This window comes from Nycticebus coucang, chromosome 4 (genome assembly GCF_027406575.1).
Source record: "Nycticebus coucang isolate mNycCou1 chromosome 4, mNycCou1.pri, whole genome shotgun sequence".
NCBI lineage: Eukaryota > Metazoa > Chordata > Mammalia > Primates > Lorisidae > Nycticebus > Nycticebus coucang.
Genome location: NC_069783.1, coordinates 91,736,344 through 91,756,358, shown reverse-complemented (window position 1 = coordinate 91,756,358; position 20,015 = coordinate 91,736,344). Strand labels below are relative to the sequence as shown.

Here is a 20,015-nt window from a genome sequence, read left to right as displayed (position 1 = left end):
GGCACTCAGAGGATCACTAGTTGATCCTGTGCAAGTATCTAAGTAACTTAAGTAATACCTCTGGTTAAGTTCTGGAAAAAAAAAATATTAGGGACATTACTTAACATTTCATATTAATTACATGAATGATAGAATGCTTTCAATTAATGCTTACTGATCCTTACAAATAGGAACTGAATTTAAAACCAGCATGCTGGGTGTGGTGGCTCACACCTATAATCCTAGTACTCTAGATTGCTTGAACTCAGGAGTTCAAGACCAGCTGAACAAAAGCAGGACTCTGTCTCTAAGACTGTTGTGGCAGGCACCTGTTGTCTCAGCTACTCACAGGCTGAGGCAAGAAAATCACCTGTGCCCAAGAGTTTGTAGTTACTGTGAGCAATGATGCCTCTACCGAGGCTGACAAACTGAGACTCTGTCTCAAAAAAAAAAAAAAAATTAAAACCAACACAAATTAATGACATGACCTGCTAAAAAAGGAGGTCTTCGAAAAAATACACCAAAATGTTTTTTTTTTCTGTGAAATTATGGTGCTTTTTGTTTTACCCAAGACCTCTTTATATTTTCCTAATTTCCCAAATAAGCTATATTACTTTTATGATTAAAACAAAATAACAGGCGGCACCTGTAGCTCAGTGGGTAGGGCGCCAGCCACATACACCAAGGCTGGTGGGTTCAAACCCAACCCAGGCCAGCTAAAACAACAGTGACAACTGCAACAAAAAAAATAGCTGGGTGTTGTGGCGGGTGCCTATAGTCCCAGCTACTTGGGAGGCTGAGGCAAGAGAATCACTTAAGCCTAAGGGTTTGAGGTTGCTGTGAGCTGTGACGTCACAGCACTCTACAGCCTGAGAATCTGTCTCAAAAAAGAAACAAAACAAAACAAAACAAATATTTTTTTAAAATCTAGGGGGTTTTCACCTGTTAATTCTATACCTGAAAGAATATCCTAAGGACATAATCTTTTTTTTTTTTTTTTTTTTGCAGTTTTTGGCCGGGACTGGGTTTGAACCTGCCGACTCCAGTATATAGGGCTGGCTGGAGCCCTACTCCTTTGAGCTATAGGCGCTGCCCAAGGACATAATCTTAAACACAGAAAAAGATTTTTACATGAAGAGATTTATATCACAGTATTATTTATTTATTTGAGATAGAGTGTCACTCTTGGCGTCACAGCTCATAGCAACCTCAAATTCTTGGGCTTAAGTGATTCTCTTGCCTCAGCCTCCCGAGTAGCTAGGACTACAGGCGCCTGCCATACGCCCAGCTATTTTTGGTTGGAGTTGTCATTGTTTAGCAGACCTGGGCTGGGCTCAAACCCGCCAGCCTCGGGGTAATGTGGCTGGCACCCTACTCGCTGAACTATAGGCACCGAGCCAATCATGGTATTATTTATAATAAAGACCCCCATGAATATGGATAAAGTGGAGAAATAAGAAACAAAGGTACACCTACTCTGTGGGACACCATAGGGCTCTGACTAGGAAGTTTAGGGCAAATCATCTCTGTTCTCGTGGTAAATAAAAACATCAGGATTTCAACTATGAGGCATAAACTGGCCACCCATGAGATAGGAGCAAGTGCAGAACAGGGGAGGAAGGCCAAGGTCACATGGGGTGGGGCTGGAAAGGGACAGGAAGTGATTTCTTCTAAGTTACTGTTTCATCTATTTATTCATTTTTAAACAGAGGGTCAAAACAGCAAAGGGTGCTTTGGAACAGTTAAGAAGGAAAAAGCCCAACTATATAAATATAAAATGGGAAACAACTGACTGAAGTTTGAGGCTGTTGAGGCTCAAGGGCTCCAAGATGCTCACAATTGCTGCTAACCTGACAGCCCAGGTGACAAGCTGATGGCATAACCAGCACATCCTATCCCCTCTGTGCAATCTCAAACCTAGTAGGTCTGGCCCATGCTGTGCCTCACGCTCCTGAGGCAGGAGCCCCAAGGCCAGAAACAGCACATGGCGTGCATCTGGCCTCCTCAGAAAGACTTTCTGATTAGGGCAGACCTCCCTTCTGGTCACATTTTAGTTGTAATCAAGAAAAAACAGAAATAAAAACTGAGCTCTAACTAAATACTTTACATCAATTCTCTCACTTACTCTCTAGCTACTCTATGAAGTGAGTACATGCATCATTCCCATTTCACAGATGAAGAAACTGAGACGGAGACATATCATTTAGCTAGTAATTGTAGAGATGCCACTCAAATGGATGGTCTGATCCTGGGGCCACACTCCTAAATGCCATGCTGCTGCCTGCCCTGGGCACACAGACAAAAGCAGGTGAATGGGAAGCAAGACCTGTGAAGTTTTCTAGAGAAAGCTAATGAGATGGCAGGTCATCCTGCCAAGAGCCTGGAGCAAGGGGGTGTTGTCCAGTGAGGCTCCATATTCCCCAGGCTGTGGAGGGCAGTGAACTAGCCAGCTCACCCTTGGCCAGACTAGGAGCAACTCTCTATTCCCAGCCTATACTCTGTGTGTGTGTGTCTCTACGGGTGTGTGTTCTCAGGACTTGGCCAAAGCTGCTCAGTAATTGGGCCCTCGGCCATGCAGAGCCACTCCAAGTCAGGCTGGCCCACATATGTGACCTGGTGATATGCCCCTAGAAGCTGTTGGGAGTGGTTAATGCAGCTGTAATGTGCAGGCTCAGGCGACAGGTGGCAGTGCGAACTTCAGCCATGCCATGTTACCTGTGAGCCAGGAAAGCAGGGAGTTCCGCTTGCCAGGCGGACACCCGGCCTGGGTTGAAGGCACTGGAGCAAAAGAGGAGAAGATCAGTGATATGTGGAGACGGCAAGCCATGGAGCCACAGGGACAGAGGCAGGCCTGATGGGGGCCAGGCAGAGAAGGGGAGCAGTGGAGAAAGGGACATGGGAAACACTTAGGGCAGACCACCAAGCCCTGGGCGGCAAAGAACAGAAGCTGGCCAAGTATGCCCTGTCATCTTACCTCCTTTCTGGCCACTGCAAGTGGGATCTGAGGGCCTATGGTCAAAGGACAGAGCCCAGGACTCTGCCTGGCCTCTAAGGCATACATGCAGAAAGAGAGCCTGGGGAAAGTCTCCCAGAGTTGCATGCCATTCTCAGCAAGATTTGCCCAACCTGGACGGATGAGAGGCAGCAAGTGGAAGGGGCAGGCAAATCCTCTCCAGGCCCGAGTTTTCTTTTTTTGCTTTTTGAGACAGAGTCTCACTTGTTGCTCTTGGTAGAGTGCTATGGCATCACAGCCCACAGCAACCTCAAACTCTTGGGCTCAAGCGATTCTCTTGTCTTAGCCTCCCACGTAGCTGGGACTACAGGTGCCTGCCCCAAGGCCTGGCTATTTTTAGAGACAGGGTCTCACTCTTGCTCAGGCTGGTCTCAAACCTGTAAGCTTAGGCAATCCACCGGCCTCGGCCTCCCAGAGTGCTAGGATTACAGGTGTGAGCTACCGCACCCAGCCAGGCCCAAGTTTTCCAGGCAGGGCCCACCTGCTCTGGAGCCAAGCTCTGGAGCAGCCATTCTCAACCTGTGGGTCGCAACCCACAGGAACTGTATTAAAGGGCCACGGCATTAGGAAGGTTGAGAACCACTGCTCTGGAGCCTTGTCTGCCCTGCTCCGGGTGCCTGTGATACCCGGTTCATCCTGCTGTAGGGACAGAGGATACAGTGGATAGTGTCAATATTTACGGATACTCTGGCCCCCAGGGTCATTTTTGCCAAAGAACAGTGACAGATATAGCACAGAGGTCCTCTAGGAGTTGCGCGCACACTCCACAAGAACGCATTCCCTAGCACCAAAATAGACTTTCGCTTTCCACTTGTAGCAACCCAGGACCCCACTCCAAGGTCAGAGGGCTCTCATGGAGTGAGGGGTTGAGCTGGGTGACTTGGGCCTTGTACCCCAGCCACAAAGCACCTCTGACAGGGAAGCCTTAAGCCACCCAGAACTGGAGAGAGTACTGGGGCAGCCAGAGAAGTCCTTCCCTAAACCCTCCATAATATTCATAGAAGGGTGCCCCATCCTCTTTGTCTGCTCTCAAGGTCCTTTGTTCTATTAGCGCTGACCTCTAAGCATAGAAAGGTGGTGGCTGAGTACAAAATACAAACCCATCTGCAGCCCACCCTGGCACACAGGCCTTGGCCTGGTTCCCAACCATGGGTACTTTGGACACTTGGATTCTCCATCCCAGCCCTCACGAGCAGTACCCTGCAGCCCATTCCACCTGCCTCTAACTCTCCATCTGTGTCAGTGAAAGCCCCTAGCACTTGCCCTGCTGCTCCATTCTGCTCTTGCCATGCTTTCCTCTGCTCCAAGGCTATTGACCACTTCTCACATCCTATCACAGCCAAAAGTCATCTACTTCCTGGGGCTCCTGACATATACCCCTCCTCCCCACAGTCCTCCTTCCCCACAGGCTGGTCTCACCCCCTCAGAACATGCCTTCCACTGCCCCTAGGTCTTTGCTCAAAATTCCCCTCATCTCTTCCCTTCTATCCCCTGGGCCCTGTCCAAAGGGGCAGGCCACTATGTTCTTCCTAGCTACTTCCTCAGGCCTCACCAGCCTCCCTATGCCCCAAGCCACCTGGTTGTTAGCCTCCAGGACTACCTGCAAATCTAGGTGTCAAGCGATGCCTCCCTGGCTGCTAGTGGGCCAGAGAGTAGCGCAGACCCAGCCCAGCTCTACTCACCAGAGGAGACAGAGGTCAGGGCCATGGTCCCGTAGTAGGAGAAGGCGCCCGTCTCAAACTTCATGTTCTCCTTCCCTGCCTCCACCTCCACCTTCCCCTGGAAGCACAGAGTGACAAGGAAAACACAAATAGAGGGGAAAACAAGGGACAAGACAGGAGGGAGAAGTCAGGAAGGAATGGGAAGGTGGAGCGGGAGGAGCACAGAGCCCTGACCTGTGGGTATGGGGGAGGGTGGGCCTTGCAGGCAAGCAGGGATCGGAGGTGATGTGGTATAGGAGGGGCAAGGGCACAGCCCACCAGGCCCAACACCAGTGGTGCCCACCTGCAGGATGAGGATGAAGTAGTCAGCAGGCTTATTTCGGGTGTACAGGTAATGGAGGGCGAGGTACTTGTTGTGCTCATCAAATTTGAGTTCCTGAATGACATCTGGGTACTTGAGCAGCCGCAGTAGGATTTTCTCTGATATCAGAGAGGGGCTAAACTGGGGGACCTCTGCAAAAGAAGAGAGGATAGATTCACACTGAGCCAGGCTGGGTGGCCCTCCAGCTCAGTCACTGCTGTGCCTGCACCCAAACTGCAGCAGCCACTCTGTGCTCTCTCCCTGCCCAGGCCTGCAGGTTCTGCGCCTCACTGGGAAGGGAGCACACATGACTTCTGTCTGGTCAGAGTCTGTCTGCCTGCCCAGGCTGGAACAGTGGCTCTTGCAGAAACAGTGCATGACCTTGGGCAAATTACTTAACCTGTATTTCAGTTTCCTCATCTATAAAACAGGGATAAAAACTTCAAAGGGTGGGAGGCAGGCACAGTGGCTCACGCCTATAATCCTAGCACTTTGGGAGGCCAAGCAGGATGATAGATTAAGTCTAGGCTAGGAGTTCAACACCAAGCTAGACAACATAGGGAGACTCTGTCTCTACGAAAAAATTTTAAAGGCCAGGCACAGTGGCTTACACCTGTAATCCCAGCACTTAAGAGGCTGAGGCAAGTGGATTGCTTGAGCTCACTGGTTCAAGACCAGCTTGAGCCAAAGCAAGACCCCGTCTCTAAAAATAGGTGATGTTATAGCTGGTGCCTGTAGTCCTAGCTACTCGGGAGCCTGAGGCAAGAGAATCACATGAGCCCAAGAGTTTGAGGTTCTGTGAGCTATGACGCCATGGCACTCTATCAAGGGTGACAAAGTGAGACTCTGCCTCAAAAAAAAAGTAAAAATTAGCCAAGCAAGGTGGCTTGATCCTGGAGTTCCGGCCACTCTGGAGGTTGAGGTGGGAGGATCACTTGAGCCCAGGCATGCAAGGCTTCAGTGAGCTAAGATCAGGCTACCTCACTCCAGTTTGGATGACAAAGCAAGACCCTGTCTGAGGAAAAAGACTTCATAAGGTGGTTCGAAGTAAATGGGATACCATGTGTAAAACTCTGAATAAATGCCATTATAATTATTATCATTACCAGCAGGAAAAGTAAAGGAGAAGGAATTATGGCACCATTAACAAGTAAGGGGTGGGGGCTCAGCGCCTGTAGCTCAGCAGCTAGGGCGCCAGCCACATGCACCGGAGCTGGCAGGTTCAAACCCAGCCTGGGCCTGCCAAACAACTATGACAACTACAACCAAAAAACAAATAGCTGGGCATTTTGACGGGCGCCCGTAGTCCCAGCTACTGGGAGGCTGAAACAAAAGAATCGCTTAAGCCCAAGAGTTGGAGGTTGCTGTGAGCTATGATGGTACTCTACAAGCAACATAGTGAGACTGTGTCTCAAAAAAAAAAAAAAAGTGAGGGGTGGGAAGGGAGAAGAATTGGTGGGGAGAGCATGAAATAAGTAGGTGTTATCTAATATGTCACCCAGACCCCATGGGAGCTATGAATCAGGGGTGAAGAGAGAAATGTCACTAATCTAGAGGGAAATTCCTATAGAAACCAGCACACATAGGTAGAGGAACAGCCGAAAGGGATGAGAACAGAGCTGCACACAGGCTCTTCAGAGTGGGTGAGCAGGCGAGGGGTATATGCTATATTGCAGGCCTACAGCGGGAGGACCGGCCACTTTCCTTCCTACTCCATAAGCCCTGATGGGCCTGGCAAGCCCAGGGACTAACTCTGATGCTTCTCAGATGTTGGCAGTGGCAGCCCATTCGCAGCAGACAACTTGCAGGGAGAGCCCTGGGAATGTAGGAGATGCCTGGCGGCTCATCTCCAGGCGGGGGTGGGGATGGAGCCCAGGCCTTCTCCATCCATGACTGTATTTCCAACAACACAGGAAGGTCCTCCTCATCTTCTTACCTGTGGCCAGGAAGCGATGAGCAGCCAGAAGGAGCTGAGGGGAAATTTTCACTTTGAGTTCACTGTCAGTATCCTTGAAGGCTGAGAAGTCCCGCTTGTTCTTCTGAGCCACCCGTTTCCGGCTTCGGTTGTCAGCTGCCAGAGGAAGAAAATGGAGTCCCCTGAGGACTCAGGAAGAGACTGAGACCTGCTCATCCAACTCCTACTCTCCAGCCCCCTCTAGTCCCACACAGGAGCAGCAGGCTTTGGCCAGGCAGGGGCCTGTGTTGATGCCAAGGCAGGAGGAAGCCAGGGAGATGGGGGAGCAGGGGAATGGTGGCTTCCTCTCACTGCTTGCAGCAACATGCTCCTTCTCACCCTGGCCAGAGTAGGGCACCTGGTCAACGGCCCATAGAGTACTAGGAACCCCTGTGTCCCCCTGCCCAATGGCCTTTCCAATGAGGGACACCAGATTTCAGATCCCAGCAGAAAAGAGATGTTCGGGCCTGTGGAGAGGGCTGAACTCACTGAACCTGTCCGACTCGTCCAGGATCTCAGACTTGATGATCTCCTCGATGACATCCTCCAGGGTGACCAGGCCCAGGACCTCATAGAAGGGGTCGCCCTCGCCCTCATTGTTCACCTTCTGCACAATTGCCAGGTGGGACTTCCCTGTGAGGACAATGCGATGAGTCAGATGAGAACACAGGGCCAGGGATAAGGCTCCCTCCACCAAAATAAGAACACATCTAAGGTCATGAGTCACTGGGTGGGGTCATGGTGGTTTTTCCCTTTTCCATATTTTCTGAAGTTTCTACTGCAAACATATATTGTTTTCATGAGAAGGAAAACCAAAAGTACTTTTAAAGGCATTTCATTAAGGACACTTACATAAATAGCATGAAAAGGGCAAGGCCCTGCCTTGTGCTGTTTTATCAGGAGCTTCTCATACTCTGGGGGAGAGGAAAAATCCATACTAATAAAGGCACAGTGAGGCCTTGGTGGGGGACAGGTATGTGCCACAGGGCTCCTTGATACAGAGGGTCCAAGGCTGCCCCCTACTCCATGGCAGCGGGGTTGGGGGCACATTTACACTCCACACTGCTCTCTTGGTCAGCCTCCCCTGCAGATACCCAGGGGCTGGGAAACTGCCTACTATGATTAGGGGGAGCAGAGACTATAATTAGAGATCCCTCCAACTCAAAGCAAGAGAGAAAGTCTGGAGGCAGGGAGTGAGGCAGGACCCTCCACAAAGCTTTGTGGGATGGCAGGATTTCCTAGGCCCTCTTTTGAGGTGCCCACCCTTTTGTTGTACCCAGTCCCAGCCAGCAACAACAGGGGGACAGCTAAGAAGGGCTTGTCCCACACTATAGGCTGAATGGAGCTGTGTGTCCCATTTAAATCTGGGACACAGATTTAAAATAGCCTAAGGGGAAAAGCCCCACCACCACCACCAAGATCTGTGAGGTCAAGTCAGGGTCTCTTAAATGTCTTCCCCTACAGAACCCAAACCACATGGCCTTCTGCTGAAGACTGAATACCATTGCTAGAGGATGTTTTCTAGGTCTTTAAGGCCACAAAAAATTCCCCAGCCCTGAATTCCTGGGGGCCTCTTAGGAGAATAGAGAGAATGGTAGGTTTCTAAAGTAAAAATTATCATAGTATATTCCATGTGATAAGAGGGAGCCCTGTTTTTGTGAACGTTTTCACACACATGCCAGGCACTGTGATACCATATTTCCCACTACAGGTGGCAAGACAACTGTGGTTGGACTTGACTCAAAATTCCTTAGCATCTTTCTAGAGACAAGCTACTAAGTACAAATGATCTGCCAAGATCATTTTATAGGATAGCAGCTGATTGGGGCCAGGACCCACGGGTCTTTCCTCTGGGCCTGAGTAGCCAGATAAACTATGTCACCAAACAGGGATGATAGTTAAAGCAAGGAAGCTTTTACAGGTCAAGTATGGCTTATGTGAAATGCTCGAGACCAGAAATGTTCTGGGCTTGGGATTTTTTTGGATTTTGGAATATGTGCAGAATACATGGTTGAGCACTGCAAATCTAAAAATTCAATATCTAAAGTGTTCTAATGAGCATTTCCTAGCTGGGCACAGTGGCTCACACCTGTAATCCTAGCACTATGGGAGGTCCAGTTGGGTAGACTGCTTGAGCTCAGGAGATCAAGACCACCCTGAACAAGAGTAAGACCCCATCTCTACTAAAAATGAAAAAAAACTGAGGCAAGAAGATGACTTCAGTCCAAGAGTTTGAGGTTGCTGTGAGCTATGACACTACGGCACACTACCCAGGGTGACAAAATGAGACTCTGTCTCCAAAAAATAAATAAATAATAATAATAAGCATTTCCTTTGAGCACCATTTTAGAGCATTTCAAATTTGCTCAACCTGTATACCTTCTAGACTGGTACTCTCTAAAAAGCCTGGTAGGGGCTGGGCACAGTGGCTCAGCCTGTAATCCTAGCACTCTGGGAGGCCGAGGCAGGTGGACTGCTTGAGTTCACGAGTTCGAGACCAGCTTAAGCAAAAGGGAGACCCCGTCTGTCAGGGTCCCTTTGTGGACACCACTTATCAGGGCCTGGGACTGGTAGGTCTCTGGCCTTGGCTTAATTAGGTTCCCAACTGGACCGCTATGCTGTTATCTCACTTAGGAAGAATTGCTCTTAGGTGCCTGAGGGCTATTTACTTTAGATGAAGGGGGAGAGAGAGAGAGAGTCTTTGAGAGAGTAAAGCTGTCTTCTTAGAAAGATACATCTTAGTCTTTAGCAGAACTTAGTGATCTTCAGCAGAGAGACACCCACACTGGCATTCTGCAGACAGGAGAAGCGACAGAGTCAGAGTAAGTGGATCGTGATAGAATGCGCACACTCCTGACTGCCTTCTTCTCCAGCCCAATATAAGGCTGATCTCGTGCCTCTCAATACCACAGGTGTAGAGACTGCCAATTCACCAATGCTCACATCTCGCGAGCTCTCATGCTTGTTAGGAGAGCCAAATCCTTCTCCATGCCCTTTCCACCAAGGTGTTCCATTATTGAGCTATACAGGTATTTCTTATAACTCACTCCTAGCCATAGGCTATGCAGGCTGCTACACCCATCCCTACTAAAAATAGAAAACTGAGGCAAGAGGATTGCTTGAGCCTCAGTTGGACCTTGCTGTGAGCTATGAGGGCATGGCACTCTACCCAGGGCAACAGCTTGAGACTGTCTCCAAAAAAATAAATAAATAAAATAAAAAGCCTGGTAGTTCCTAGTGTTTTGGGGTGGGGGAGATAAACAGGCCCTCACACACACTCTGGTTGGTGACTAGGTGAAAGGAAGAGGCTGACTGGGTAGGATGTCTCAAAGTTATGGGTCCCTAACCTTAGACTCAGAAGTTCCATTTTTAGGAACTTAGCCATGAAGACACAACCTTCACAAAAGCAGAAAACCACAAAAGCAAGGGGGTTCGTGGCAACGTTGTTTTCAACAGCCCCAAACCAGAAACAACCTGAATCAATAGCAACAGGGCACAGGCACTCAACAGCAGCTAAGCCTGCTCCAGGAGGATGTGGCAGAGCTGGACGGACAAAATGTGGAACGAAGCCCAAGATACACTATTTGTGGAAGAACAAGTCCCAGGACAGAATGTTTGGTGCCACCACCTATGCAGAAAACAGAGGGGTGTCTGTGGGCTTGAACTGCCCTGGAAGTATCTGGAAGAAGTAAGAGTAGTCACTTTGGGGGATATTTGTAGTTGAGGGAGGAGCCCTATTTTCCCTTTCTCTGTACCTTTTATACTGTTCCATTTGATGGGCATGTTTGACTTTTATAAAAAAAGGTGTTTTTGTTTTTTCTTTTTTTGTTTGAGACACAGTCTCATTTTGTCACCCTCAGTAGAGTGCCATGGCGTCATAACTCACAACAACCTCTTGGGCTCAAGTGATTCTCATGCCTCTGCCTCCCAAGCAGCTGGGACTACAGGCGCCAGCCACAACGCCCAGCTATTTTTTTTGGTTGCAGCCATCATTGTTGTTTGGTGGGCCCGGGCTGGATTTGAACCCGCCAGCTCAGGTGTATGTGGCTGGCGCCTTATCTGCTTGAGCCTTAGGTGCTGAGCCAGCTCAAGCGATTCTTTTGCTTCAGCTTCCAAAGTAGCTGAGACTACAGGCACCTGCCACAATAGCCCACCTGGCTATTTTTAGAGATGGGGTATCGCTCGCTCTTGCTCAGGCTGGTCTCCAACCCGTGAGCTCAGGCAATCCGCCCATCTCAGCCTCCCAGAGTGTTAGGATTATAGGTGTGAGCCACCACACCAGTCTATAAAAAAGTTTTAAAACTGAGAAAAAATTAGGGGGGAAAACAAAATTAAGGGGAACAAAAGGAAACTGGTGAGAATCTATAGTGAGCAGAGAATAGGACTGTGTCTTTGGACATGGCTCAGTGTGCAGCTCCTTGCTCATACTCTAAAACAGTGGTTCTCAACCTTCCTAATGCTGCGACCCTTTAATACAGTTCCTCACATTGTGGTGACCACCAACCATAGAATTATTTTCATGAAGTAGCAACGAAAATAATTTTATGACTGGGGATCACTACAACGTGAGGAGCTGTATTAAAGGGTCGCAGCATTAGGAAGGTTGAGAACCACTGCTCTAAGAAGTCAGAAAACATCCTCCCCACTGAAACCCCTAATTGCCCCAGAGGCTGGGACCAAATCCCAGCCAACAAATGTCACAGGTGCACTGGGCTTTGCAGGGAAAATCTAGCACTTCTCTAAAGGGCAGAAACTGGGCTGGGCGTGGTGGCTCACACTGTAATCTCAGTACTCTAGGAGGCCAAGGTGGGTGGATCGCCTGAGCTCACAAATTCGAGACCAGCCTGAGCTAGAGCAAGACATCTCCCCCCCCCCCACACCCCCCGCCTCTAAAAACAGCTAAGTGTTGTGGTGGGCACCTATAATCTCAGCTACTCAGGAGGCTGAACAAGAAAATTGCTTGTGGGCGGTGCCTGTGGCTCAAGGAGTAGGGCGCTGGTCCCATATGCCAGAGGTGGCGGGTTCATATCCAGCCCCGGCCAAAAAAAAAAAAAAAAAAGAAAATTGCTTGAGCCCAGGAGTCTGAGGTTGCTGTGAGCTATGACATCAAAGCACTCTACCAGGGAGACAAAGTGAGACTCTGTCTCTAAATAATGAGCTGATTCCTGGAGCAGGATCTAGGCGCCACTCTTGCCACCTGCCGCCTGAAACCCCTTTGTTTGTAGGATCCACTAGTGCATGTGGGTGCCCTCTGGTGGCAGCACCTACACGTCAGACACCTTGTAGGTGTGCCACCCTGGGGCACAGGCTTTACCCCTGCTCTGTGAGCAACAGCTTCAGGCATTGGCCTTGCTGATGACTAGCCAGGTGGAATCCCTTATAGAGACTCCAGGCTAAAGGGCCAATCATCCTCTGCTGGGCCAGCATGGGTCCCTGGGCTGTATTTGCCTTTTTCTAATTTGTCTGCCAGAGGGGACAACTTTTTCTTTTTTCAATTTTATAACTGTACTTTTAGTTTTATTTATTATGCTTAGTATAAATTGAGATAACTTAACATTTGCATAATGATAGTGCTTGTGATTCTAATTATACACTAGAATAATAATTTATGTCTTTAGGCTTGGCGCCTGTAGCTTAGCAGATAAGGCGCCAGCCACGTACACTGGAGCTGGAGGGTTCACATCCAGTCTGGGCCCACCAAACAACAATGACAACTACAACAAAAGCTAGATAGGCGGCCGCCTATAGTCCCACTACTTAGGAGGCTGAGGCAAGAGAATAGCTTAAGCCCAAGAGTTTGAGGTTGCTGTGAGCTATGATGCCCCGGCACTCTACCCAGGGCGTTAGTTTGTCTCGAAAAAAAAAATGATGTCTTTAGTATAATTTTAATTTTGAAAAGATTTACCCTTTTTTCCATTTTTTTTTTTTTTTTTTTTTTTGTAGAGACCGAGTCTCACTTTATGGCCCTTGGTAGAGTGCCGTGGCCTCACACAGCTCACAGCAACCTCCAACTCCTGGGCTTAAGCGATTCTCTTGCCTCAGCCTCCCGAGTAGCTGGGACTACAGGCGCCTGCCACAACGCCCAGCTATTTTTTGGTTGCAGTTTTTGGCCGGGGCCGGGTTTGAACCCGCCACCCTCGGTATATGGGGCCGGCGCCTTACCGACTGAGCCACAGGCGCCGCCCCCATTTTTTTTTTTTTTAATTTCAAATTAATATGATGGTTCAAATGTTTAGGTTACATTGTTTTCAGGGCCAACTTTTTGTTCTGGCAGAACCTTCCCTTTCCCTGGCCAGAGAAACTCCAGTCAAGGTCATTATTGACCTCCAATGTGGGGTCTTATTCTCAGGTGACTGTTGACCAAGAGTCACTCTTTTCTCCTGGAAAATCTTCCTGCCTTGGGCTTCCAGGACACAGCTCTCCCAGTGTTCATGACCTCAGGGGCCACACTTGCCTGACCACTGAATGGCTAGAGCAGGCGTCCTCAGGCGACCACTGAATGGCTAGAGCAGGCTAGAACAGACATCCTCAACTTTTTAAACAGGGGGCCAATTCACTGTCCCTCAGACCGTTGGAGGGCCGGACTATAGTTTAAAAAAAAACAACAAAAACTATGAACAAATTCCTATGCACACTGCACATACCTTATTTTGAAGTAAAAAACAAAACGGGAATAAATACAATTCACACTGCTTCATGTGGCCCGCGGGCCACAGTTTGAGGACGCCTGGGCTAGAGGGTCAGTCATTGCCTCAAGAATTTAAATACAGGGCGGCGCCCTGGGAAGCTGAGGCAAAAGGATTGCTTGATCCCAAGAGTTTAAGGTTGCTATGAGCTATGACACCAGGGCAACAGAGTGAAACTCTGTCTCAAAAAAAAAAAAAAAAACAACTCTAATATTGCTTCCTCTGGGACTCTGGTGTTTCTGAGCCTTTCTATATCCAAACCCTGCTGGAAAGGGGCAAGCAAGTTGGCTGAGAGGGACCCAGCGAAGGAAGTGCTCAGCCCTGGCCATCCCCTCTGTCTCCTCTGAGCCTTGCCTGGCATGAACAGGCCCATTCTACCCTTTGCCAACCTCTATCCACCAGGTGGGACCTTTCCCTCTGCAGTCAAACAGCATGTGAGGCCTCCAAAATCCCAAAGGGTGGCAGACCACAGGCAGCTAGCCTCAGCCCCCATTATGGCCCCTTCCCACCTGGTACTGGTCATAAACCAAGGGCTAAGGAGCCAGAGGACCAGGCACTATCAATTCCCCCCTACCCTTCCTGCCCTACAGCCTCCCCAACACTTCTTTATCCTTCTGCCCTCATATCCTTTGTTAGCCCTGGCACCCCCATCAGCTCTCATTGCCTCACCCCTCAACCCCAACCTCTCCCAGCAGGGCCTGGCCACTACAGTGCTCTATACCTTTTGCTGGATACAGAAAGGACAGTCCCTTGCCCTGCACAATACCCAATTTTAGCAAACTGCTGAGTTCTCCTCCTTACCATAAAAAAAGACTTTACAGCTCCTCAAAGGCCATATGAAAAACATTATTAGGTGCTGGGTTACAAAGTCCATGGGGCCTCAAGAGGGCCCTACTCACCAGTTCTAAGCTGCCTTTTCTCAGGGAAAGTACCAGAGGCCCCAGATCAGGCAAGGGCTTCCCACTACCCAAAAAGAAATCCTCTGTGTCTTTCTTGATGAGTCTTCCTGCAAGTTCCAGTCCCTGAGCTCCCAGGTGCCCAGGATGGCCTTCTCAGGCCCTCCCATGGGAGAGGTGCAGGCCAGGATGACTGGAAGTTGCAGCCTTGAGCCATGGTCTGCACCTTCCTCTCCTAGCCTGGCGATCCCCTCATCCTTCCTCCCTTCACCCAAGCTCAGGCAGGATTAAGCTGGCTATGAATAGTTCTGACCTCAACCAGCAGGAGGAGTGATGGCCATCCCAGCAAGAAGGCAGAGCCAGGCTAGGAGAGGAGCCAGCCAGAGTAGAAGAACCCTATTTGGTGGTTCCAAATAGGGGTCTTCTAATAATCGGCTATGGCCCTCTCACCCTTTGGAGGTTCAGGAGGGTTGATCCATTAGTTCTAGGCAGAGCTCATCTATGTTGCTCCCAGAGAGGCAGCTGTAGGGAGGGACAGTCAGTCTGGGCAAAGGCCAGAGACCAGAAGCCTGCAGTGGCTTACATGCTTGTTCCACACACAGGTCATACACACTTGCTCCAAAACACCCTGGGTTTGCAAGGCTCCAAGAAAGCAAACATGGTACTGGCTGAGCCATCCTAGACCACTGCCTCTCTGGAGCCACCCTGGCAGGCAGAGCCAAGGAGACTGTACCACCTTCAAGAGGCAACAGAGAGCCTGGCTCCCCAGCTGCTCAGGGGCTATCAAACAAGTTGTGCTGATAATTCCCAGAAGCTCCACAGAGCTAACATGAAGGGTGGAGAGCACTGGTGGTTCCAAATAGGGTCTTCTAATAATCGGCTATGGTCCTCCCACCCTCAGGGGTGGGAGAATTACATGGAAAAGAACATTGTAGCTGTCAAAGAGAGGGCCAGCCTGCCAGGTGAGAACCAGCAAGGGAGCTATTCAATGGATATGCCACTCAGGTTTTTAATATAAAACAAAATATAAGACCATAGTGATCAAAACAACACAGTACTAGAAAAAACAATGAGAGTTCAGAAATAAACTCCAGCAAATTGAGACTACTGAATATAAGAAATATAGGATTTTAAATCAAGGGGGGAAGAAAGATTATTCAATGAAAGGTATTAAGCTGAGTGGTTCATTATCACTATTCAAAGCTTTTAACTGGACTAACATTTTTTCACCTATCATATTCACAAAGATTTATGAGATTAGTATCTCAGTATTAGCAGAAGAAGTACCCATTATTGTTGGGAGTTTAAATTTTTTCTTCAAAACTTTGGCAGTATGTGTCAACCTGTAAAACATGCAAGACCCTGGACTCAACCATTTCTTCCCCTCGTAGGAAATCACCTTAATACTAAGGAAATGCCTAGGCCAGTGTGCAAGGTGTGCCCAGAAGAGTATGTACCGTGTTGTTTATAACAATATTTCAGTCACCAAAAATGCTGACTTAGACGTAAATTTACTTAAAAGAGATGATGATTCACAATTCTATAAAGCAAAAAATTATGAAACAATATAGTAAGAGGGCTTACCGGTTTCTTTCACTTTTACTTAAAGCATTTTATACTCAACATGTATTATTTTTTATTTTTACTCTTATAATCAGAAACAGTAGGAATACTTTATCATGGTGGTAGGGAGCAGCACAGTTTTTAGCCAACTCACTGGAAAAAATACATCAAAATATACACATTTTGGATGGTGGGATAAGAGTGATTTTCATTTCTTAATCAGTCGCCATTTTTCCAAAACTTTCGGCCAGGCACAGTGGCTCAGGTAATCCTGGCACTTTGGGAGGTTGAGACAGGAGGATCACTCGAGCCCTCTCACTTGAGTGCCAGGATGTAGTTCAAGGCTACAAAGAGCTATGATTATGCCACTGCACTTCCTAGGCTACAAAGTGAAGCTGTCTCTAAGAAAAGAAAGTTTCTACAATACACCATGATTTTTTAAATTTTTAATTTTTTTTTTGTGGTTTTTGGCCGGAGCTGGGTTTGAACCCGCCACTTCTGGCATATGGGACCAGCGCCCTACCCCTTTGAGCCACAGGTGCCACCCGATTTTTTAAACTTTTAAATTAAGAAACTTTTAAATTAAAAAAAAAAAAAAGAAAAAAAAGAAATGCAATCTGGCTTGGCGCCTGTAGCTCAGTGAATAGAGCGTCAGCCACATACACAGAAGCTGGTGGGTTCAAGCCCGGCCCAGGCCTGCTAAACAATGGTGAAAACTGCCACCAAAAAATAGGCAGGCATCGTGGCGGGTGCTCGTAGTCCCAGCTACTTGGGAGGCTGAGGCAAGAGAATTGCTTAAGCACAAGAATTTGAGGTTGCTGTGAGCTGTGCCGCCACAGCACTCTAATGAGGGCAACATAGTGAGACTCTGTCTCAAAAAAAAAAAAAAAAGAAATGCAATCTACACTTTTTGCCTCTTTTTTTCTTTTTTTAATTTCAGCTTGCTTTGTTCATTCTTCTTCGTTTGAAGTACTCTTTTTTTTTTTTTTGGCCGGGGCTGGGTTTGAACCCGCCACCTCTGGCATATGGGACCAGCGCCCTACTCCTTGAGCCACAGGCGCGGCAGAAGTACTCTTTTTTCTTGTTCATTTTCTTCTTCCTCTGGCGATGCTCTGTCCCACTGTTTTTGATGTCAGTAGAGACGGGGTCTTACTCTGGCTCACTGCTGGTCATACTGGTCTCGAACCTCTGAGCTCCGGCAATCCACCCGCCTCGGCCTCCCACAGCACTGGGACTACAGGCTTGAGCCACCACGCCCGGCCCTTTTTGCCTCTTGATTTTTGCTCTCCAAAATGTTACCAGAGCACAGAGCTCCATTTGCTTCACTAGTTAGATACGCCAGGGTGGATGAAACCTGCTCCTTCCTGCCGGTGGGCACACAGATTACTGCCAATCTTTTTTTTAGCTGCAAACAATGCTGCAATATAAATCCCTGAACATCCAACATTTGACCCATATGAGATTACGATGCATTTACAGATGTGGAGTTAGTAAGCCAAACGTTTGTGCATTGGCAAATTTCACAGAAATCTCCAAAGTGCCTTCCCCAGCAGAGGTCCCACTTTACACTTCAACCCACAGAAATTATCTTCAGTTGTTTTGTTTTGTTTTGTTTTATAGAGATTGAGTCTCACTTTACAGTCCTCAGTAGAGTGCTGTGGCGTCACACAGCTCACAGCAACCTCCAACTCCTGGGCTTAGGCGATTCTCTTGCTTCAGCCTCCTGAGTAGCTGGGAGTACAGGCGCCCACCACAACGCCCAGTTATTTTTTTGTTGCAGTTTGGCCAGGGCCGGGTTTAAACCCACCACCCTTAGTATATGGGGCCGGTACCCTACCAAGTGAGCCACAGGAGCCGCCCTTTTTTTTTTTTTTTGAGACAGAGTCTCACTATGTTGCCCTCAGTAGAGTGTCGTAGTATAACAGCTCACAGCAACCTCAAACTCTTGGGCTCAAGAGATTCTCTTGCCTCAGCCTCCCAAGTAGCTGGGACCACAGGCACCCACCGCAATGCCCGGCTATTTTTAGAAATGAGGTCTCACTCTGGCTCAGGCTGGTCTTAAATTGGTAAGCTCAGGCAATCCACCCACCTCAGCCTCCCAGATTTCTAGGATTACAGGCATAAGCCACCGTGTCTGGCCTTGTATGCCCCACTCTTCACATGGAGAAACGGGCTCAGAGAAGTCATGATGAGAGTCACATTGCAGGGGGCAACCAGGCTGAGACACAGAAATGGAATCCCTATTCCAAATGGCCTTCTTTTGGCTGGTTGTGGTGACTCACACCTGTAATCCTAGCACTCTGGGAGGCTGAGGCAGGTGGATTGCTTAAACTCATGGGTTCGAGACCAGCCTGAGCCTGAGTGAGACCCCCATCTCTACTAAAAATACAAAAAACTGAGGCAAGAGGGTCCCTTGAGCCCAAGAATTGGAGGTTGTTGTGGGCTATGATGTCGCCATGGCACTCTACCCAGGGAAACAGCTTGAGACTCTGTCTCAAAAAAAAAAAAAGGCCTTCTTTTAACTGACGCGCCCAGGGGGTGGCGCTGTTAACAAACTGTTGACAAAGATGCTAAGAATGGTCCTTCACTATGGGGACAGGTCTTCATGCCTTTGGATTTTTTTTTTTTTTTTTTTTGAGACAGAGCCTCAAGCTATCACCCTGGGTAGAGTGCAGTGGCATCACAGCTTACAGCAACCTCCAACTCCTGGGCTCAAGTGATTCTCCTGCCTCTACCTCCCAAGTAGCTGGGACTACGGGCGCCCACCACAATGCCAGGCTATTTTTTGGTTGCAGCCGTCATTGTTGTTTGGCAGGCCCGGGCTGGATTCAAACCCGCCAGCTCAGGTGTACGTGGCTGGCGCCTTAGCCGCTTGAGCCACAGGTGCTGAGCCCATGCCTTTGGTTTTTGATTAGCCAATAGTCACAATTTTTTAACCTTTACTGTTGTTGTTGTTTTGTTATTGTTTTTGAAGACAGTCTCTGTCATCCCAGCTAGAATGCAGTGGCATCATCATAGCTCACAGGGGAACCTCAAACTCCTAGGCTCAAACAATCCTCCTGTCTTAGCCCCCACCTCCAGTAGCTGGGACTACAGGCACACACCACCATGCCTGGCTAATTTTCTGTATTTTGAGTAGAAACAGTGTCTCACTCTTGCTCAGGCTGGATTTTTAACCTTTTATTAGGGAAAACATATCAAACATATACAAAAGTAGAGGTAATAATAGCTCCTGTGGTCAATCTTGTTTCCTCTTTACTCCAACTTGCTCTACTGGCTGATTTTGAAGCAAAGGCCAGATTTTATCTGTTAACATCTGTAAAATTTACCTGCACCTATTTCAGATTTCAACATGTACCTCTAAAAGATAAGAACTCTTTCTTAAAAAGCAAAACAATACTATTACCATACCTCAAAAAATAATACATATATAAAAACAATATATACATATTTTATATACATACACACATGTACAGGTCAAACATCCCTAATCTGTAATGCTCCAAAATGCAAAACTGTTTGAGCTCTAACATGACACCTTAAGTAGAAAATTCCAACCTGACCTCATGGGACAAGTCATAGTCAAAACTGTTTTATGCATAAAATTATTTTAAATATTGGCTCGGCACCCATAGCACAGTGGTTATGGTGCCAGCCACATACACCAAGGCTCGAGGGCTCAAACCCAGCCCAGGCCTGCTGAACAACTATGACAACTGCAACAAAAAATAGCCAGGCATTGAGGCGGTGCCTGTAGTCCCAGCCACTTGGGAGGCTGAGGTAAGAGAATCACTTAAGCCCAAGAGTTTGAGGTTGCTGTGAGCTATGATGCCACAGCATTCTACCAAGGGTGACATAAGTGAGACTCTGTCTCAAAATAAAAAAAAAAAAAATTATTTTAA

General features: G+C 48.1%; 1 protein-coding gene across 2 annotated transcripts in view; it reads right to left on the bottom strand.

Annotated features, from left to right (window-relative positions):
• Positions 1-20,015, bottom strand: part of CNNM4 (cyclin and CBS domain divalent metal cation transport mediator 4) — a 47,238-nt gene that overhangs the window by 4,804 nt on the left and 22,419 nt on the right. Inside the window, exons 2-6 of one of the 2 annotated variants that reach the window (XM_053587378.1) lie at positions 7,458-7,601; positions 6,951-7,085; positions 4,997-5,166; positions 4,675-4,771; positions 2,695-2,757 (exon numbers count right to left, since the gene is read on the bottom strand). In XM_053587378.1, coding sequence (XP_053443353.1) covers positions 2,695-2,757; positions 4,675-4,771; positions 4,997-5,166; positions 6,951-7,085; positions 7,458-7,601 — 609 coding nt within the window. The remainder of the gene's footprint in view (positions 1-2,694; positions 2,758-4,674; positions 4,772-4,996; positions 5,167-6,950; positions 7,086-7,457; positions 7,602-20,015) is intronic. The other variant, XM_053587379.1, reaches the window with a different exon arrangement.